Source organism: Tarenaya hassleriana, unplaced genomic scaffold, assembly GCF_000463585.1.
Source record: "Tarenaya hassleriana unplaced genomic scaffold, ASM46358v1 Cleome16, whole genome shotgun sequence".
NCBI lineage: Eukaryota > Viridiplantae > Streptophyta > Magnoliopsida > Brassicales > Cleomaceae > Tarenaya > Tarenaya hassleriana.
Window position 1 is genome coordinate 1,088,409 of NW_010965019.1, and position 21,582 is coordinate 1,109,990.

General features: G+C 41.5%; 7 protein-coding genes across 9 annotated transcripts in view; 5 read left to right on the forward strand and 2 right to left on the reverse strand.

Moving 5' to 3' along the window:
* Positions 1 to 592, forward strand: part of LOC104809385 (probable LRR receptor-like serine/threonine-protein kinase At1g63430) — a 4,770-nt gene extending 4,178 nt beyond the window's left edge. Inside the window, exon 13 of one of the 2 annotated variants that reach the window (XM_010535354.2) lies at positions 82 to 592. In XM_010535354.2, coding sequence (XP_010533656.1) covers positions 82 to 327 — 246 coding nt within the window. In that variant the 3' untranslated portion in view covers positions 328 to 592. The remainder of the gene's footprint in view (positions 1 to 81) is intronic. The other variant, XM_010535355.2, reaches the window with a different exon arrangement.
* A 3,576-nt stretch (positions 593 to 4,168) lies between these two features.
* On the forward strand, positions 4,169 to 4,919 carry LOC109116510 (uncharacterized mitochondrial protein AtMg00810-like). Its single transcript, XM_019202083.1, has 2 exons — positions 4,169 to 4,639; positions 4,701 to 4,919. The coding sequence occupies exons 1-2, from the start codon at positions 4,169 to 4,171 to the stop codon at positions 4,917 to 4,919; spliced, it is 690 nt and encodes a 229-aa protein (XP_019057628.1).
* A 649-nt stretch (positions 4,920 to 5,568) lies between these two features.
* Positions 5,569 to 7,758, reverse strand: LOC104809386 (actin-depolymerizing factor 8-like). The gene is made up of 3 exons (XM_010535356.1): positions 7,681 to 7,758; positions 5,931 to 6,196; positions 5,569 to 5,835 (listed from the first exon to the last, which is right to left on the reverse strand). The coding sequence occupies exons 1-3, from the start codon at positions 7,681 to 7,683 to the stop codon at positions 5,685 to 5,687; spliced, it is 420 nt and encodes a 139-aa protein (XP_010533658.1). The 5' UTR covers positions 7,684 to 7,758; the 3' UTR covers positions 5,569 to 5,684.
* A 432-nt stretch (positions 7,759 to 8,190) lies between these two features.
* On the forward strand, positions 8,191 to 12,162 carry LOC104809387 (probable copper-transporting ATPase HMA5). Its single transcript, XM_010535358.1, has 6 exons — positions 8,191 to 8,588; positions 8,875 to 10,272; positions 10,355 to 10,609; positions 10,761 to 10,883; positions 10,988 to 11,467; positions 11,579 to 12,162. The coding sequence occupies exons 1-6, from the start codon at positions 8,289 to 8,291 to the stop codon at positions 11,999 to 12,001; spliced, it is 2,979 nt and encodes a 992-aa protein (XP_010533660.1). The 5' UTR covers positions 8,191 to 8,288; the 3' UTR covers positions 12,002 to 12,162.
* A 378-nt stretch (positions 12,163 to 12,540) lies between these two features.
* On the forward strand, positions 12,541 to 14,442 carry LOC104809389 (xyloglucan-specific galacturonosyltransferase 1-like). Its single transcript, XM_010535359.1, has 2 exons — positions 12,541 to 12,793; positions 12,905 to 14,442. The coding sequence occupies exons 1-2, from the start codon at positions 12,550 to 12,552 to the stop codon at positions 14,407 to 14,409; spliced, it is 1,749 nt and encodes a 582-aa protein (XP_010533661.1). The 5' UTR covers positions 12,541 to 12,549; the 3' UTR covers positions 14,410 to 14,442.
* A 480-nt stretch (positions 14,443 to 14,922) lies between these two features.
* On the forward strand, positions 14,923 to 16,871 carry LOC104809390 (probable glutathione peroxidase 8). 2 transcript variants are annotated; one of them, XM_010535360.1, is made up of 6 exons: positions 14,923 to 15,030; positions 15,551 to 15,627; positions 15,814 to 15,875; positions 16,051 to 16,184; positions 16,351 to 16,518; positions 16,595 to 16,871. In XM_010535360.1, exons 1-6 carry the CDS (start codon positions 14,974 to 14,976, stop codon positions 16,625 to 16,627), a joined length of 531 nt encoding a protein of 176 aa, XP_010533662.1. In that variant the 5' UTR covers positions 14,923 to 14,973; the 3' UTR covers positions 16,628 to 16,871. The 2 variants fall into 2 exon arrangements, with proteins under 2 accessions (XP_010533662.1, XP_010533663.1); XM_010535361.1 differs by having other exon boundaries at positions 16,066 to 16,184.
* Positions 16,872 to 16,876: 5 nt separating this feature from the next.
* Positions 16,877 to 20,026, reverse strand: LOC104809391 (AT-hook motif nuclear-localized protein 5). The gene is made up of 5 exons (XM_010535363.2): positions 18,905 to 20,026; positions 18,363 to 18,430; positions 17,858 to 17,989; positions 17,611 to 17,769; positions 16,877 to 17,353 (listed from the first exon to the last, which is right to left on the reverse strand). Exons 1-5 carry the CDS (start codon positions 19,365 to 19,367, stop codon positions 17,108 to 17,110), a joined length of 1,068 nt encoding a protein of 355 aa, XP_010533665.1. The 5' UTR covers positions 19,368 to 20,026; the 3' UTR covers positions 16,877 to 17,107.
* Between the last annotated feature and the right edge of the window lie 1,556 nt (positions 20,027 to 21,582).

Genomic DNA, 21,582 nt, shown 5'->3' on the forward strand with positions numbered 1-21,582 from the left:
CCCCCCCCCCCCGAGTAGAGGATAAGAAAGGTTCAAAATTGCGTCTGATGAAACTGAAAACACGGGTTGGTGCAATTGCAGGCGAAGGAATTCCTGGAAGTGGAAGATGGGATGGGGAATTTGGTGGATCCGGAGCTGAAGCACCACTTCAAGCAGGAAGAGCTGAAGGCTATATGCGAAGTGGCGAGCCAATGCATGAACCCAGACCAGGACCAGCCAGCAATGCAAGAGCTCTGCGAGAAACTCGAGAGCAGAATCACTCTGTCTATCTCGGCAGAGCTGGTGTCATCTTCTTTGGCCTGGGCCGAGCTAGCCCTCTCCTCATGAAGAAGAAGAAGACTCCAACGCTAACTGAAACCAACTCTGTAAATCATTGTAATGTGTTTTACATTCTTTTTTGTTTGTTTGGTCTGACGACTGTTCAACCGCCGTTTTTTTTTTTTTTTAAATGTGAAGGAAGAGAACGTTTTGGAGAGGTATGTGATTCTGTCCTTCAAAAAGTATGTGAGATGCTAAGGGATAGACGCATATATTAATAGGAGTATATGGTTATACAAAATCTCGGAAAATCTTTTTAAGTTTGATTCTCTCATTAACGTGTTGCCTTATGTATTTCCATTTAAGTTGTATATATTGTCTTGTATCAATACGATTAATCTATAAGAATCTTTTGCACAAAACCCTAAACATATTATGGTATCAGAGCCGACAATTGTCTAACGACACTGTGCTCCACCATCTCTTCCTCTTTTCCGTCTTTCTCCCACGTCTTCTCTAGCACCGCCACGACTCGGCCATGGCTACCGACACTCCACCCGCCTCTGCAACTCCCACGCCAAGAGTAGCACCATCCTCCTCCACCTCGTCTCTTCCGAATGACACCATCATTCCCTACGGTCCCGAGAATCCTCTGATCAACGTGAATGTTTCGAATGTTGCGAAACTCACTGCTTCTAATTATCTCACGTGGAGCATCCAATTCAGGGCTCTCCTCCAAGGCTACAACCTCGACAGTTTTCTCGATCCCGATCTTGTCCCTGTCCCCACCATCATTGTCAACAATGATGTGACTGCGAACCCGACCTACCAACCATGGTTCCGTCAAGACAGATTGGTCTTTTCAGCCCTCCTCGGCTCACTCTCTGCCTCGTGCCAGGCACTCGTGGCGTCAGCCACATCCTCTGGAGCTGTCTGGGCCATCCTTGCTTCGACTTATGGGCGTTCAAGTCGAGGACATGTTAAGCTTATCAAGGATCTCATGCGTCGACACACCAAAGGCGCAAAATCAATCGACGAGTACATGAATTTCTTCAAGATCAAGGCTGATGAACTTGCTCTCCTTGGCAAGCCTATGGACTATGAAGACCTAGTTGATCTCATTCTCGGTGGACTCGGGGAGGAGTACAAGCCAGTCAAGGATATCGTCCTTGCTCGTGACACGACGATATCTTTTGTCGAACTACACGAAAAACTGCTCACCCATGACGTCGACCTTGTTGTATCGGTCCCTCTGCTGAAAACGCCTATCTTGGCTCATGTTGCACAGGGCTCTCGCCCGCCTTGGCGTAGCTCAGCCCTCACAACCCTCGGCCCCCATCGTCCTCGTGTGGCCAGCCTTCACGCCAGCACCACCAGCCACATCGCGGTGCTCCGACTCGTCCTCAAGGTCGTGGGTATCTTGGCAAGTGCCAATTGTGTGGGACACAGGGCCACAGCGCACAGTTCTGCCGCCTGCTGCCCTCCTCTACACCTCGGCTCCCGGCGGAATCCTCTCCACCATTCGGACAGTCGCCCTGGCAGCCCTCAGCATACACAACCAGCGCCTCATCTCCATCACCGAGCTCTTGGCTGCTTGATTCGGGAGCCTCCCATCACGTTACAACCGACCTCGCCAATTTGTCTCTTCACTCGCCATATCACGGCGGTGATGAGGTGATCATTGGTGATGGTTCAGGGCTTGCTATCACACACACTGGTTCTTCATACCTTCCCTCTACCTCTTATCCCATTTCCCTTAAGAATGTTCTTTGCGTACCTTCCATGCACAAAAATCTTATCTCCATTCATAAACTATGTCTCTCTAACAACGTTTCGGTTGAATTCTTTTCTCATTTCTTTCAGGTAAAAAATCTCAACACGGGGGCAATAGTGGCAATCGGGCACCTCAATGATGGTGTGTATGAATGGCCAAACCCTCATCTCCTGCTCTTATCTTCCAATAAGCCATCGGCTCTTGCACTCTCAAGTGTCTAGACTTCGTTCTCCGAATGGCATTCTAGATTAGGTCATCCATCTAAAGATGTCCTCCGCTCTATTGTTACACATTTTTCTCTTCCATTGTCGGATGTTTCGAGTCAAACATTTTCTTGTGAGTCTTGTTCAATCAACAAAAGTCATAAGCTTCCCTTCTCAATCTCCACAATTTCATCGTCTCGCCTACTTGATATCATTTATTCAGATGTTTGGACATCACCGATAACTTCTTTTGATGACTACAAATATTATGTTATTTTTGTTGATCATTTCACACGTTACACATGGTTTTATCCTCTTCGACAAAAATCCCACGTGTCTCAAATATTTCCTAGGTTCAAGGCTCTAGTGGAAAAACGTTTTCAAACACATATCATTACTTTTTATTCCGACAATGGTGGAGAGTTCATCGCTCTCAAAGATTTCTTGTCAACTCATGGTATTTCACATTTTACTTCTCCTCCTCACACCTCGGAACACAATGGTGTTTCCGAGCGAAAACACTGACACATAGTCGAGACCGGGCTCACTCTCCTTTCCCAAGCTTCGATTCCTTCGGATTTTTGGACCTTTGCCTTTCCCACTGCGGTTTACTTGATCAACAAGGGAACAAATCAAGAGACACATCATCCAACTGATTGTATATGAGATTTGGAAGGCCATGCACCACCACCCATAGAATCAGGGTCAAGAACATTAACACGACGAGGGACGGCGAAACCGAGTCGCACAACTTACTTTTGCAATTAAATATCTCCAGAAAATCATCTTTGATAGAGAGAGAGAGAAGACGAGTTAATTAGTTACCTGCGTTGCAACACGAGTTAACCCTCTGAGTCTAACCTCGGTATCCAGGCTTTATCCTATTGAATCGAGAACCGACTCCTTACACCGGTTCTTCAAAATCGTAGTCCCTTTGAACTCCTTTTCGGTTCTTCACCAAATTATTCCAAACTTTGCTCTTTCGGTTGCTTGTGTTATCCATGGCTTCGACCATATACCCGTCATAAACTCGAATCACGATCGGCTCTGTGTGTCTTTATGGGATACTCTCTCACTCAAAGTGCATTTCTCTGTTTTCATGTAGCTACTTCTCGGCTATATGTATCCCGTCATGTTGAGTTCCATGAGACTGAGTTTCCTTTCACTTGGCTCTTGTCGGCTTCTCAGCAAAAACTGCCCGTCTCTTCTTCGTATCCCTCTCCGTCTCTCTCGTCTGTGGTTCTGGTCTGGCCATCATCACGCACATCGTCACCCGCCACCGTCCCCAGTTCGGCTCCTTCACCTGCTCGAGATGCAGCCTCCACTGCCTCAGAGAGACATAGCCCACCTTCGTCTCCTTCATCTTTGCAACCTCCCCCTTCACCCGACGAGCCCTCTCCACCGATACCACCACTATCGCCTATATCTAGCCCACAACAACAAACCGAGCCATCACCACCCTGTCCAATTCCACAAAATACTCACCCCATGACCACTCGCGCCAAAAACTGTATTACCAAGCCCTCTCAAAAACTCACTCTCTCGACTACTTTCACTAAACACCTGGACTTGGAACCTACGTGTGTGTCACAAGCCTTGAAAGATCCCAAGTGGCGGAGTGCGATGATGGATGAATTCAATGCCTTACTTCGTAATGGCACTTGGAGTCTCGTTCCCTCGCACCCGTCCTTTAACGTGGTCGGTTGTAAATGGGTTTTTCGTACTAAGCGTCTCTCTGATGGCTCCATTGACAGGTACAAAGCTCGACTTGTCGCCAAGGGTTTTCATCAACGACAGGGCATTGACTTCACCGACACATTCAGCCCCGTTGTCAAGCAAGCCACGGTTCGTGTGGTCTTGAGTATTGCGGTGACAGGAGGATGGGACCTCCGCCAACTTGATGTCAACAATGTGTTTCTTCAAGGCTCTCTGAATGAAGACGTTTGCGTTACACAACCTCCATAAAGCTCTCTACGGACTAAAGCAGACTCCTCGGGCATGGTACAACGAGCTATGCCGCTTCCTTGTAGCTTCCGGGTTTGTCGACTCTCTATCGGACACTTCCTTATTCATCTTTAACCGTCAAAATGTCATTATCTATCTTCTGGTGTACATTGATGATATCGTAATCACGGGAAATGATGCTAAGGAGGGTCAGCAGTTCATCGACCCTCTCGCTAGTCGGTTTTCTCTAAAAGACCTTGGCACACTCTCGTTCTTCCTCGGTGTCGAGGTGAATCGCACACCGAAGGGTCTGCTCCTCACTCAACGTCGCTATATCAGTGATGTCTTATCACGACACCATATGAATGAAGCGAAACCGGCTCCGACTCCGCTTCCATCTACCTCGGCTCTTCATCTCCATTCCGGCACCGAGCTTGATGATCCCATGGAGTACAAGCAGGTATTAGGGAGCTCCAATACCTCTTATTCATCGACCTGACATTGCTTTTGTTGTGAATAAGCTGTCACAGTTCATGCACCGACCAACAACCAATCACTGGCAAGCGCTCAAGCGTGTTCTTCAGTACTTAAGTGGCTCACGGTCTCTTGGAGTCTTTCTCTCGAACTCGTCCACTCTTGCCCTCCATGCATTTTCGGATGCCGATTGGGGAGGAAACCGAGACGATTACACTTCCACCGGATCCCACATTGTCTATCTCGGCCGGAATCCAGTTTCTTGATCATCCAAGAAACAACGTTTCGCGGCAAAGTCCTCCACCGAAGCCGAGTACAAGTCTGTATCCTCGACCGCGTCCGAAGTCCAATGGCTCACCTCCCTTCTTTCAGAGCTTGGCGTCACACTAAGCCATGTCCCGGTAATTTATTGCGATAATATCGGAGCCACATATCTCTCGGCCAATCCAGTTTTTCACTCTCGGATGAAGCACATTGCTATTGATTACCACTACATCCGAGGTCTCGTCCAAGCCAAGAAACTCTGCGTTGCTCACGTTTCTTCTACCGATCAGCTAGCCGGCGGTTTGACGAAGCCACTCCCGAGGCAACGGTTTGATCTTTTGCGTACCAAGATCGGTCTCGCATCAGACACCGATCTTGCGGGGACGTAATAAGAATATATGGTTATACAAAATCTCGGAAAATCTTTTTAAATTTGATTCTCTCATTAACGTGTTGCCTTATGTATTTCCATTTAAGTTGTATATATTGTCTTGTATCAAAACGATTAATCTATGAGAATCTTTTGCACAAAACCCTAAACATATTATATATATACATATATATATATATATATATATATATACATATATATATATATATATATATATGGACTCAAGTATGGCATTTCATAAACCCTTAAGTTAAATTCGATTTAAAATTAAAAAATATATATATGCGTCTTTCTTTTTATGGGTAAACAAATAGTATAAATGTTAAAAAAAAATTGTGATGATATACATACATACATATATAATGAAGAATGTGAATCACAAGGCTCGTTCCTTGACTATATCGAAAGTCATCTCGCTAGGATCAGTGGCTTGAAGCTCGAATTGAACACCATCAAGCTCTCTCCTGAACCTGTCCTTTGTACTCGCGTACAGCATCTTGCTTCTCACTTTCGATGTTGTCGGCGACCTTTATCCATTATCATTTATACGCAGTTATATATATAATATACATATACATATATATATACACACATGCATGCATGCATGCAAAGTGTTACGTACCAGGCGACGAAGAAGATCTTGCTGCGGGGCATGTTCTCGAGGGTGGTGAAGTCGTAGTCGAAGACGGCGTAACGGCACTCGTCCTGGGGCAACTCGGAGGCGAAATCGTCGTACGACTCGGTGGGACCGCCGAGTTTCTCGACGGTGACTCGCTGGAGCTTCTCGTCGACCTTGAACACTATGAATCTGTATATCCTCTTCGCCTTCAGCTCTTGAAACCTAATCTTGCACTCGTCGTCCACGTGCATCCCCGACGATGAATTCGCCTTTTCCAAATTTATTTAATTCCAATCATCATCATCATCATCATCATCATCATCATCAATCATATTCAGCTCAAATGAAATAATACACGTAGATGCATATATATACGTACAAACCAATAGTTTTTATATTTGATCATTTGACAGGAAACGCCTCCCATTTCTGTTATTTTTTATTTTTTTAATCCATAAATTTAATAAATAAACAAGAACACGAACAATTAAATAAACCCATTTACATTTTTTTCATAACCAGTAACATTAAGCTCATCTTTTTTTTTTACAAATTTTCTGTTAAAAAAATGAAAAAATCTAGATAATTAACTACATATAAATAAACCACACTTTTTTTTAAATAAAAACAGTGGTAAATACATATATATATATATATATATATAATATAAATGTGGAGAACTGTCAATTTGGCTTGAAAATGTGTGGTTGTGTGTCCTCCAAGACAAGACAGGATAAGCTTAAGATATTCGATATTGCGTATCAATCTGTAATCGAACCTAAAGTTGACTTTAATAAAAAAAAAATATGCTGCCACGTGTATAAAAGGAATCAACTTTCGTCGAGAAAAGCTAAAAAAAATACACCGATATTAATTTCACAAAATATTATCATAATATAATTATAAAATGGTTTACAAAAAATGAAATCCTATGGCTTGCCAAAAGCGAAAGTGGAGGATACAAATCTATACACGTCCAACGATTTAACAAATAAAATGTATATATAAAAAAAAAGTCCAAAGAAAATGACACCGTAATTTAATGAAAGAAGCAACAATAAAAAAAAGAATATTAGAATTACGTCATCATTAAGCCATAATAACCATAATAACTAGGGATAGGTACGGATTGGATATCCGCAATTTTTGAGATATCCGTATCAGTATGCGATCCGTAATTTTCGGATATCCGTAACTTCAGATATTCGTTAAAATCACGGATATTTGCATATATCCGTATCCGATCTAAAATATTATAAAATTTTAAATTTAAATTAAATAACAAATTTAAACGTAAATAAAATATATAATCTATTTAAGATAAATAATATTCACAAATTTAAAATTCGTAATTTAAACATTTCAAATCAACTCAAATACAAATACAATTATAATTTATCACATACAAATATATTTAAAATTCAAAATTTAAAACATTAAACATAATAAATCTTAATATTCAAAAATTATCGGATATGTCGGATAATTCAATTTTAATATCCGTATCCGATCCGTATCCAACAAATATATCCAAATAAATATCCGTATCCGATCCGTAAACTCCGGATATCCGAATTTTCGATTTAGATACGAATCGAATAACGGAACGGTTCGGATTTTTCGGATATTTTGCCCACCCCTAATCTAAACCCATTAATTATTTCTTGATATGAATATTAAAAAAACAAAAGGGAAAAGGAAAGAACAAAAAAATAACGTAACACATTGCAAAAGCAAAACAATTAATACGTACCATTCTAGCGATGAACAAGTTGGACGAGCTTCTAAGGAAATGAAGATGAACGACGAGGAAACTAAACGAAAAAAAAAATGGAAATGGTCAATAGAAGAAGATTATATAGACGGTAATAAAATATTGGAAATTATTAATTAGAAAATCAGAGAAAATCAAGGTGGAACATTGATATTTTGGGTGAAGATCCCCCTAAAATTAGCTCATTTCTAATTATCTTATTTTTATTATAATATAACAAAATAAATATAATAACTATAGAATAAATTTACGTTTGGTTAAGCATAATAACATTAATTAATATACCATTGTTTATGCTTTGCGAATAAATATATTAATTAATGTATGGAAATATATATATTTTTTTTAAATGAAGTGGTGAAACAGTGATTTTCTTATGGGCCCCAAACTTTTTGGATATTTCTAAATGGGGCCAAAACTTTTGTCAAATGGTCAACCGTAACCTTTTTCCCTCTTATTCCTATTTAAAAAGCTAGCATTCAAAATCTCCGCCATCATTAGAGCCGTAACCTAATCAGATTCCAGAAGAAGAAGAAGAGGAAGAAGAAGGATCGCGAAGGATACGAAGCTTATTCTGGTTATCTCCCATGGCGACCAAGGTTTTGGCGCTCACTTGCTTACGGAAAGAGCGATACAGCGGCGGGCTTGGCCCGCGGTACCCGCTGGTGCCGAAGCGCAATTCCCGCGGCGGCGGATCTCCGGCGGAGGAGGCGTATCGCGAGGGTAACGTGGCGGCGAGGGCGGTGTTCCGAGTCGTCGGGATGACTTGCTCCGCTTGCGCCGGATCCGTTGAGAAGGCCATCAAGCGACTTCCCGGGATTCGTGAGGCTGTCATCGATGCGCTGAACAATCGGGCTCAAGTCTTGTTTTACCCAAATTCTGTGAACGTAAGCTGTGATCTCAGTTTCAATTTCTGATTTGAGTTCATATTTTACGGTATCTGTGGATTTGGGTAGATGTGTTTTTACTGTATGCTTCTGATTGGGAACTAGGTTATTTGTACATGTTGAATTTTCTCTCGAATTAGTTGATTGATGTGGAATTGAGTGCCCGATCTCGATTTCTATATATCCAGTAGAATATTTTGATGGATCTAAAGCTCTCTGCTTTTGTGTGAAATGAGAAGCAACACGAGTTTTCCGCCATTTCTAATCTGGGTCGTGGGATTTGTAGGAGGAAACTATTCGAGAGACTATCGAGGATGCTGGCTTCGAAGCATCACTTATAGAAAACGAAGTGAATGAGAAGTCCACACAAGTATGTAGGATACGGATAAATGGTATGACTTGTACCTCTTGCTCATCCACCATTGAAGGAGTTCTGCAATCACTTAATGGTGTACAGAAGGCCCGTGTTGCATTAGCAACCGAAGAAGCCGAAATTCAGTACGACCCCAGTGTTCTCAGCTACGAGCGACTGCTTGAAGCAATAGAAGATGCTGGATTTGAAGCCATACTTATGAGTACCGGTGAGGATGTGAGTAAGATCGCTCTGAAGGTTGAAGGTGAGTATACCGATGAATCCATGAGAATGGTTGAAAGATCTCTTGAGGCACTTCCTGGGGTCCAAGAGGTTGAAATCCACTATGGAACTGATAAAATATCTATACTGTACAAGCCCGACATGACAGGGCCGAGGAACTTCATTCGGGTGATAGAATCCACTGCCTCTGGTCATATCAGGGCATCAATATTTTCTGAGGGTGGAGCAGTAGGCAGAGATTCTCCAAGGAAGGAGGAGATTAAGCAGTACTATAAGTCGTTTCTCTGGAGTTTGGTCTTTACCGTACCGGTATTTTTGACATCCATGGTCTTTATGTATATCCCTGGAATCGGTCATTTGCTGGATTTTGAAGTTATCAATATGCTCACTATTGGAGAAATCATAAGATGGGTTCTGTCAACACCTGTGCAATTTTTCATTGGTTGGAGATTTTATACTGGCTCTTACAAGGCTTTACGCCGGGGTTCTGCTAATATGGATGTGCTGATTGCACTGGGGACAAATGCAGCCTATTTCTATTCAGTATATACAGTGTTGAGAGCTGCAACCTCTCCTGATTTCAAGGGAGTAGATTTCTTCGAGACCAGTGCAATGCTCATTTCATTTATTATACTAGGGAAATATTTGGAGGTCCTAGCTAAAGGAAAAACATCTGAAGCAATTGCAAAGCTTATGAACTTGACACCTGATACTGCAATACTGTTGACGTTAGACGATGAGGGGAATGTGATTAGTGAAGAAGAGATTGACAGTCGACTGATACAGAAGAACGATGTGATCAAAATTGTTCCTGGTGCTAAAGTAGCTTCAGATGGTTATGTTTTGTATGGACAAAGTCATGTTAATGAGAGTATGATCACCGGAGAGGCAAGGCCAGTGGCAAAGAGAAAGGGTGATGCAGTAATAGGAGGCACTGTGAATGAGAATGGAGTTTTGCATGTGAAAGTGACAAAGGTTGGCTCAGAGAGCGCTCTTGCTCAAATTGTTCGGCTTGTTGAGTCAGCCCAGCTGGCCAAAGCTCCAGTGCAGAAATTTGCTGATCGGATTTCCAAGTACTTCGTTCCGTTGGTAAGTAATCTGATAATGTCATGGCTTGTTGAGTCTTTCACTGGCACAACATTTTTCTGACTCGCTCATCGTAAATTTTCAGGTGATTCTCCTCTCAATGTCAACTTGGCTTGTCTGGTTTTTAGCCGGGAAACTGCACTGGTACCCCAAATCTTGGATACCTTCTTCAATGGACAGCTTTGAGCTGGCTCTTCAGTTTGGAATATCCGTGATGGTCATAGCCTGCCCATGTGCTCTAGGACTGGCCACTCCAACCGCTGTTATGGTCGGTACAGGGGTCGGTGCATCCCAAGGTGTACTGATAAAGGGAGGGCAAGCCCTAGAAAGGGCACATAAGGTTAGTGGGCAATCGATTCATTGAGGTTGCTGGTTCTTACGATCTAGCACTTGGTTACATTGTACATTCTCCAAATAAATGTTAACTTTCTTAGCCGCTTTGTATTTGGGGAAATGGAATCTAACATTTTCAGGTTCCTATAACGTTGTAGGTAAATTGCATTGTCTTTGACAAGACAGGAACTCTCACTATGGGGAAGCCAGTGGTCGTAACAACAAAACTCCTGAAGAACATGGTACTGCGAGAGTTCTATGAACTTGTTGCAGCAACTGAGGTGCTTTCATCCGCCTTTTTCCAGTTGAAGATTAAAAAGAAAAATTCATAGCTCGTATATTAGCAGCATTCATAAAAAAAAACAATTTACTTTCTTTTTACCAGGTGAACAGTGAACATCCATTAGCGAAGGCCATTGTCGAGTATGCCAAGAAGTTCAGAGACGATGAAGAGAACCCTTCATGGCCTGAAGCCCGTGATTTTGTGTCGATCACCGGTCACGGTGTAAAAGCCATTGTTAAGGGGAATGAGATTATGGTGGGAAACAAGAATCTAATGTTGGATTATGGAGTTGATATTCCACATGATGCTGAAGATTTGCTAGCGGAAGCCGAGGAGATGGCACAGACAGGTGTTCTTGTCTCTATAAACCATGAATTGACCGGAGTTATCGCTGTTTCTGATCCTCTGAAACCGAGCGCCCGTGAAGCCATATCCATTCTCAAGTCTATGAAAATAAGAAGCATCATGGTGACCGGTGACAACTGGGGAACTGCCCATTCCATTGCTCAGGAAGTTGGTATCGAAACCGTCATCGCAGAAGCCAAACCGGAGCATAAAGCCGAGAAAATTAAGGAACTACAGGTTACATCGGCCCCACACACCGAAACCCGACATCCTATGATCATCCATTATAGTTGCCTTAAAAAAAACAGATCAATCTAACCAGGTTGCTTGAAAATGCATGATTTGCAGGGTGAAGGCCAGATCGTGGCAATGGTGGGAGACGGGATCAATGACTCACCCGCCCTCGTGGCTGCAGACGTAGGAATGGCAATCGGTGCAGGAACTGACATTGCCATAGAAGCAGCTGACATAGTTCTGATGAAGAGCAACCTGGAAGATGTGATCACAGCCATCGATCTCTCGAGGAAAACCTTCTCCCGGATCCGTCTCAACTACTTATGGGCTCTCGGGTATAACCTCCTCGGGATACCCGTTGCAGCGGGAGTGCTATTCCCGTCCACTCGGTTCAGGTTGCCGCCATGGATTGCTGGTGCTGCCATGGCTGCTTCTTCTGTTAGTGTTGTCTGTTGCTCTCTCTTGCTGAAGAACTACAAGAGGCCTAAGAAGCTGGATCGTATGGAGATCCGTGGCATTCAGATTGAGCGGTTTTAGAAAACCGTGCTTATCCCGGTTGGTTAAACCATTTGTACCAACAGACGAATGTTGAATAATGTTTTGTAAGCTTTGTTTTGTGCCCTTGTAAAAATATTTTGGCGCATGATATTTGGTTTGGTTACTCGGAATGAAGATATCCTCACGGGCAATTCAGTTTTTGCTGTTTTTGAACAGAAGAGAGGTAGATTGCGTGCCGTTTTCCTCGATATAAAATGGCTCACAGTGTTTTAACGATACACGCAAACGAGGAGATGTTTACATGCGAATTACTTGGATACGGTTCATGTATTTGTATGTTTGTACTTTTAGAAAGATGCAATTAATCATTACCCAATACATTAATTAATTTTCTCCGGTCAATTTTTTCTCTGATATATATATATACGACTGACCCAGCTGTACAAGAAGACGTGCAAAATTATTGGCCTAATCGTTCATATAATCAACGCTACGTGCGTGCATGTCTCATGCAGATTCAAAACTATAAACTCCCCAAATTTTAAAAAACCCTAAACCCAAGAACACGTACGGAACCAGATATCAATATGGCGGTCTCTGTCTCAAAGAGAAGGCTGAGAAGTTCCAAAAAGACAGAACTCGAAAAGGAAGAGAAACACAAAGGACATCATCGTATCCTTTGTTCCTCTATTCAACATTTCTGTTCCAGTTTCTGCAAATCGATTCTTTTTCGCATACCTCTGGCGGTTCTGTTGCTGTTCATTGTCTACTTATGGTCTTCCTCGTCCACCGTCGTCTCCAGCAACGTCGTCCATATCTGCATCTCTTCTCGTAAGCTCAACGATCTTTACTGTCTCTCTGCCGGTTCTCGACCGGGATTTCACGTTCCGGTTACCGGAGATAACCTTAAACCGGTCGGTTATGGCAATGGCACTTCCACAGGAGACGGAGGTACTGCCATTTCTGGCGCCGGAAAAACAAAGTATGTCCAGAAGGAGAATCTTGGTCGTGTTCTCGATCGTGATAACAAAACAGTGGACGTCCCGAAGGAGAATCTTGGATCTGTAGTTGATCAGGATCACAAGAAAGATTCCGGCGAAAGCAGAGCCAAGAACGAGAATCTCGATCTATGGGAAATCGAGAGCGGAGAAGAAGAGTTCAGATACATCGACTCCAAGAACGAGGACGAGGAGAGTGCACTGAAGGCCTTAAGCAAGTATCTGCAGTTGCAGAGATCGTGGCTCGTGTCTGGAATCGACAAGAACAACATCGATGATAAGTCTGGATCTTGTAAAGGGAAAGGCATCTACGTGTACGATTTACCTTCAAAGTTCAACAAAGATTTGTTGGGACAGTGTTCAGACATGGTTCCGTGGACGAACTTCTGCAATTACTTCAAGAACGATGCGCTGGGTGAACCGATGGAGAATCTCGGCAAAGGATGGTACAGAACTCATCAATACTCGTTGGAGCCGATATTTCATTCGAGGTTTCTGAAGCATCAGTGTAGGGTTTTCGACGAAAACCAAGCGAAACTGTTCTACGTGCCCTTCTACGGAGGTCTCGACGTTCTGAGATGGCATTTCAAGAACGTTTCAGAGGACGTGAAGGACAGTCTAGGGATAGAGGTGATCAAATGGCTCGGATCCAAGCAATCGTGGAAGAGAAACGCCGGGAAAGATCACGTCTTTGTACTGGGAAAGATCTCATGGGATTTCAGAAGAAACGACAAGTTTTCTTGGGGGTCGAGGTTTCTTGAGCTCCAAGAAATGCAAAACCCTACCAAGCTTCTGATCGAACGTCATCCATGGCAGATCAATGACATAGCTGTACCTCACCCGACATACTTCCACCCACAGACAGACAATGATATCGCGAACTGGCAGATTAAAATCATAACCAAACCTCGCCGGAGCTTGGTCAGCTTCGCCGGAGCAGCAAGACCCGGCAAGGCGGAGAGCATCAGATCGACGATCATAGATCAGTGCAAGTCATTCCCCGACGAAAAATGCAGATTCTTGAACTGCTCAGACGGAGGATGCGAGAAACCAGAGACGATAATCGACATGTTCCAGGAATCAGAGTTCTGTCTGCAGCCGCCGGGGGACAGCCCGACAAGGAAGTCAGTGTTCGACTCTCTGGTATCAGGCTGTATCCCAGTGATGTTCGATCCTTACTCCGCGTATTATCAGTACACGTGGCACTTGCCGGAGGATCACCGGAGATATTCGGTGTATATAAGCAAGGAGGAAGTGAAGGGAAGGGGAGTGAATGTGGTGGAGAAGCTGATGGAAAGGAGCGCAAGAGAGAGAGAAGACATGAGGAGTTATATTGTGTATGAGCTCTTGCCTGCTTTGATCTACGGACACTCTGATTCTAAGTTTCAGAGGTTTAGAGATGCTTTTGATATCAGTATTAGCGGTTTGCTCGAGAAGATTGGAAATTAAAAGTGAAAATTAATGAGAATGGATTTGGATGAATATGCGCGTTATTCGTATAATAGAATATGGGTTCGTTTCATTATATATACAGTTTATTTATATTATATATATATATATATATATATTTAATTTAAGTATATATCTTGAGTTTATAGAATGTTCAAAAACAATGTATTGTTTAGGTTTCTTTTCTATTATAATAACAATTATATATTATATATATCAGCATATTAATATAGTTAAAAAAAATCTAGTTACAAATAAACTTTTACAGGATACAGAATTTTCGCTTAATTTGTATAAAAAAAAGTTTGATTTTTTTTTATTAATTTGATCTGGGTTATGTATATACACATATATATAATGTGTGTATGCCAAATTTGGTGGGATTTTATATATATGCCAAATTTTAATTTAAATCAAACCGAGAGGTGTGCTCTGTGCCTCCCCTTGACAACTGTGCACCGTACACGTGTCAATAGATCGTAGCTGCTTCGGAGCATCCCCTTTGTCCCTCTTCATCTTATTCTTCTTCCACTTCTACCGCGTCTGCTTCTTCGTTTAGGGAAAATGGCAAGCGTTGAAGGTGCTAAGGACCCAGAATCAGTGTACGCTATAATCGTCAAGGTGAGATTTTGAATGGTTAATTCTAGGATCTGTTCATATTTCTCGATTCCCTTATTGAAATTTCGTAACTTTTTGTTTTTCTTAATCTGTTTCGGAGTTTTGTCTCAAACCCTTGATTCTTCGTGTTCATCTGATGAAAGGGCACGAAATCAGATGTCGTATGTATGCGATAAGAGAAAAGGCTCGTTTCGAAGGAAGTTCCGAGAAAATCTCCTGTGAAGTGTGTATTTAGACAGAGCACACAAATATGTAACTTCCCATGTAGAAATCTGCCAAAAAGTTGTAGAAGTTGCTCGGAGACTATCAACTAGATCTAGACAGATAGTATTGTCGGATCTTTTACCGCATAATGTGCAGTTTCTTGAGCATCATTTGGGAATTTGATGATTATTGATCCCAGCTTGGATGTTTTGTTTACTTGTGTTGACTGCCGAGTTTCAGCCATATACTTTGGTCTCTCTGTTCTTTTTCTTACTTGCTGTGGTGTGGTGAAACGTTATTTTCCTCTTTTTTACCGCAGGATGCAAAGGGAAACAGTGTAGACCTAAGCAACTACAGAGGCAAAGTCCTTTTGATTGTCAACGTTGCTTCTAAGTGGTAATTTCCGCTTGTTCTCTCAGCTACTTCCGTTCGAATGGAAACCATGTTTTTATTCGTAGAGGCAATGTTGTTTACAGATACATATAAGCGTTTGATGTTGCTTTAACTTGTTTGCAATGTGTTGCTTCTTGGGTTTTTATTGATGTGTCAAAGTTTCTTGTTTTATCAATCGGATTGTTCCAGTGGAATGACAAACTCAAACTACACGGAATTGAACGAATTGCACAACAAGTACAAAGACAAAGGTACTTGCTGTTCAGCAATAGGGATCGAACCCTTATGCTTGATCCTGTCTTCTTCTTCGTATAAACCTTTGCTCAAAGATCCTTACGGAACGAGATTTGTATATTCTGATAAAACTCAAGAGTAAATTCAAAAGTCTCAATAGCAAACTCTGCTCTCTTATGTGATCCATTGAAGTTTTCTGTGTTGCAGGTCTGGAGATTCTAGCATTTCCTTGCAACCAGTTTGGTGAAGAGGAACCGGGAACCAACAATGAAATTACAGAATTCGTCTGTACACGCTTCCATTCAGAATTTCCCATTTTCGAAAAGGTAGATCCTTGAAGTATGATGATGACATTCATCATTTACACTTTCCTTCATTGCCCTCAAAGACATTACAATTCTGTCAACCTCAGTCTTTATGAACAAATGTGTTTATGGGATCTTGTCTAAATTGAAGGGTTTATGACTAAAACTTACTCCTTTCCTTAACCAGATCGAAGTAAACGGGGAAAATGCTTCTCCACTTTACAAGTTCTTGAAGAAGGGGAAATGGGAAATCTTTGGGGACGACATTCAGTGGAACTTTGCAAAGTTTCTGGTTGACAAGAACGGTCAAGCCGTTGAACGTTATTACCCAACGACCTCTCCTCTTAGCCTCGAGGTAAAAGCAACATTATTCCACATCTCTTTTTCTGTTGGTAGATTTACATCTGGTGCTGATCTTCTCGTTATTACAGCGTGACATAAGGAAGCTGCTGGGCATGTCCTAGATGATGGACTCGCGTGTGAGATGGCTTTAACTGACATCCGAGCCAGAAGGCTGTCTTTTGTTAGATTTCATCCTGTTTGGTTTCGAACCAGATCAAGAGAAATATGAAAACCAGACCAGGATTTGTCAGTGGCCAAAAATCGAAATGTTTGCATGTTCCTCTGAGTTGAACAAGAACCAAGCACCAGAAGCTGGTTATGTCAAGGTACTGGTTGTGAAAACAAGATTTCCGGAATAATGATTTATATGATGCCTTAAACCCTGAAGAGGATTTCAATTACAACAAAATGTTAGGAATTCGAAAGAGTTTTCATCCCGGGAACTAACAAGAACTCTCAGGCCAATCTGGAAATTTTTTCAGAGGATCATTCCCAGGGAATCCAAGTAAACTCTACAACACATTTTATGTACAGCACCCACTTTCTGTATGCTGCTGCTTCAAGCTAAGGAGGCAAATAACATGGAAAAGTTTCATCATCCTTCATCCACGAGTCAAGTCAATATCAGTGAGATGGAGGTTTCTCGAGTCGAGCGATCTGGCAGTAGAACCAGACCACCCGGCCATTGTAGGAGGAGCTGAGAAGTTCGGTGTCTGAGCTGATGGCTGTGGTGCACTACTGCCAGCCGGCGTTCCAATGTCATTGCCGTTCTCTTCTTCTGGACCATTCTCTTGCTTGCTTGCTTTGTTGGCTTTTGAACTTCCATATACAAAGCTACATGCCACAACCTGAAAATCAGAGTTTGACATTAGATCAATGTGGATAAAGAATAGTGGTAGAAACCTGGTGAAAGATCATCATCCATATCTCGGCAGATAAAAGGTGCCATAAAGTGAATACATTTGACTATGAATTTAGCCCCAAATCATTTTCCAGAATTCACATCTAACCCACCAGTGAAAATCCAGTTTGAAAGGTGGAGCTACAATACTGCGTTCCAAGAATTAAACGTGGAGAATAATAGGCTAAGGAAGAGATTCTAAACCTGGACGAGGCTGGCGGCTATAAGCATTCCAACTCCACCACCAATCACACGGCCTTCAGGGCTAGAAAGTGAGACACTAATACCGCCAGTTCGGCTTCTAGGCCCACCCTCTTCATTCACCAAATAAGATCCCGACAAACATATTATCTCAAATCGCCCCTACATACACAACCATTTACGAAGAATGCTACTTGATGGCCATTTTCAAAACAGAGAGTGCAAAGAGAGCTGAGTGAATAGATCGAACCTCAAATGACAGAGAAGGCACAGAAGATGCAGGTTGATGTAGCGTTACTGAAGAAACAGTTCCAGTTGCAGACATGATACAAACAGCCCTTGGCCTTTGCATAGAGAATGACAGAATTTTCGAAATGATATCCTGCAGAAAGGATAAGCCCAAGAATGTGTTTCCCACGATCAGCATGCCATGGGAGCAGTAATTTCAGACTGAATACAATGTGGAAAATACTAATTGAAGCATTTTGAAACCCAATTAGTAAGTTGGACAACATCAGCTGAAGATAACCATAATACTATTACCCTCAGCTTTTGTATGACCGCTAATGCACCATTGTCAAAGTGAAACAATTTCATGATTTTCCAACATCGTGTACCCAGCAAACCCAAAAACATAATTTCCAAAATGCAACCATAAAACCACATACACACAAAAACATAACAAGTTCATTACACAGATATCAGAAGCACAAACATATAGACAGAGATTTAAGTTTTGAAAGAATTGGCATTACCTCCCCTACTCCAACACTGATCACATGCGGTGCAAAAGCAAGTCCAGCTGAACTGTTCATCCACTCACCTAGTAGTAAGCAAATTAGTAACAACAACTCAGTGAATATGCTTACGAAACAATAACCTAAGAGTTGAATCTCATGTCCAGCTAACAGATTTTCTATTTGCCTGATGTACCCTTTTTTTGTAACACGGAAAGTATGAATCCCAACCCAAGAGACCCAGATGAAAACCATGCTTAAACACTACAGGTCCTCGCTAACCTCATTCTTGATAAAGCGTCGCCTATGAAACAACATAGTGGATGATATAGTACAATATATAAGATTTTCAAACAAAAAACATAGGTTAGCCAAGTTGAAGGCTTGAAGCATATCAAATATCCCTACAGCAGAGCTGGAACAACATCTGAGCTCGTCTTCCAGTACTAAAGTGTCCAATTTTACTTCACCCTAGATCCCAAGTTCATCAATTTAACAAGTCTACATCAGAATTTACAAAGCTTAACTATGGCAAGCCATGATTTTAATAGAAACCTCACCAAGATTAGCCAAACGCTGCTTCCTTCCCGTTCCCGGAGGTCGGCCTCTGGCTCGTTTAGGCGCATTGGGATCCGACATGGAAGAGCTTTTAGGCTTATTAGGTAAGGACAACGAAGAGAGCCCAAGAGAGACCTGACCATCAGGAGCATATTTCCGCGGCCGTCCACGCTTCTTCTTCACCACTGGCTCTGTCGCTGGAGTTGGTGGCAGCGTCGCCGCGGAAGAAGCCATTCCCATGTGAAAGCCATGGCCAAAATCCTGGTGCCTGTGCTCGCCAATGGAGAAGGGAGGTCCTGCATTGGACTGCGGAGGTATATTAGGGTTGGACATCGGCCTCATCCCGGGCGGCGCGTGAAGTGCATTCGTCGCCTGGGATGCGGAGATCGCGCTGAAGGCTCCTCTCTGGAGATGGTAGAACGAAGAGTGTGCGTCGGGGAATGCCATAGCTCCTCGCCCATCCATGCATTTAAAACTAAGAAAGCTTCTCCCTGAGGATTCAAGTATGGTGGAGAGAAACTTCTAGGGTTCTTTTTCCTATAACAGTGGTTGAGTCCAAGTGAAAGACCGAACTCTGAAACAAAATCTCAACCGCCCAGAAAAAAAAAAACCCTTGAAAGTAGGGGGGAAATAAGAGGGGGAGCGAGAATCCTAATCCTAAACTCTTTCCAAGAGACAAGAGAGAGCAACAATGACGTTCCAAAACTAGGGTTTTACAAAGGTTTTTCCAGAGAATGGTGACACCCAAAATCAAGTTGAGTTTTTAATCAAAATCCCAAAAAAAAAAAACAGAGGGGGAGACTAAGATCCAGATTGTTGCAGAACCCTAAGGAAAGAACCAGGAAGAAGCTAACTTCGAACTCAGAAGGCGAAGGAAATTGCAGATTTTGAAATTGCAAAAAGCAGAGGAAGCAAAAAGGCTTAAGCAACGAGGAAGGAGGCGGAACAGTTGTTATGATTACAGATCAGTAGAAGAACAAAACCCACCATGGAAACCCTAGATTAATCTAGGGTTTCTGAGATGGAAGAATGAGATGCAATGGACATCAGAGCGGAGAAAAGGGAAGATGACACAAGAGACAAATCAGTAGAGAGAAAGGGAGAGAAGAGAGAATTTTATTTGACATTTAATTTGAAAATCGAAGCCAACTTTTGAATTAAAAGACGAAGTGAAAAGCCCTGAGTTCTCTCTTTTCCTTTTTACCAAATTAAATAATATATCAATTTTTTCATTTTCCTAAAAGTATACATTTTTAGGAAAATTCTTAACACATTGTTAAGCACTTGGAAATTTCTGTAAGAAAATATCTAATTTTTCATTATTTTTCGAAAAATACTTTTTATATAGAAAATTCCAAATATTTTTATGAAAAATCACACCTCGTGGTAAATTTGTTACCATATACTAGGAGTGGGCATTTCGGAAAACGGTTCAGGTTCGGGACGAAATAGATCAGTTCGATTCTTTCGGTTTTACAAAAATAGGTACCAATCGGGTTTTTTATTGTATTCGGTTCGGTTCGGTTCCGGGTTTTATTAAAAAAATGTTAGATTTCCTTTAAAAATATTCAGTTTTTCGGAATTTTTAAAGTTCGGTTCGGTTCGGTTCCGGGAAAATTCGGTTCTCTAAAAATGGTACTGTTCGAAAAATAACAACGGTTTCGGATCGGAAAAAATACCGTTTTAACGGTTCGGTTCGCGGAATCGAACCGAAACGCCCGACCCTACCATATACCCCTAAATAGAATGATTGGATTACGAATGTAAGATCGATTTACAAATCCAATAAAGAATGTATTTTAAAAACTAAAAATAATTGAAACTAGAAATATCCAAAATCTAAATTAGCAATTTTTTTAAAAAAAAACTAATGTAATTATTTGAATAACAGAGCAATACCGTTGTAAACTAACAAATTTATATAATTTATGTTAAAAAGGGAATTATAAGAATTAAATTAATATTTAGAGGGGTAATGTCAAAGTGAGAGAGAGAGTATGTGTTTGTTGAACTAAAACGGAAGAGAGAGAACGTGTGTAAATGTAGAACCTCTCTCTCTCTCTCTCTCTCTCTCTCTCTCTCTCTCTCTCTCTCTCGCTCGTCTTAATCAGCTTGCTATTTCTTTCATTGCATGGGACAGAGAGCCCTCTCTCCTAAGTTTTATTTTTCTGTATTATTTTCTTATTTATATATTTGTTTTTTATTTCAAATATTTAATAACATACCATAGATGTTAGTACAGTCAGTTTCAATATGATTTTTGACCCTCAAAATGAGAAACACAATCGGATTATCGTTTGGGAGAATTTTTTTTGTTTTGATAGATATCGTTTTAGATTTTCTAAATAAGTTTTTAAGAAAGATTTCAATTTTATCCTTCATTATAAATATTCAAATTCATAGATTATTAATAAGAATATAATTTAATGAGGGTATATGTGACTTTTTTTTTAATATTTCCTTAAAAACGGTGAAAAAATCTAAAATGATATGTATTGTGAAACCTATAAAATCATTTTACACAACATACTAGAGAGGAGTCAATGGAGTGTTAACGCTTTTGAAAGTACATATTTAAGTGTATTTAATAAGAGGGTACAAAATCCTTTTTGTTTATTTTTGTGGATATGTGTGTGGGGGTAACGGTGATTTTGATTTGAATGCCTCGTGACTTTCACAT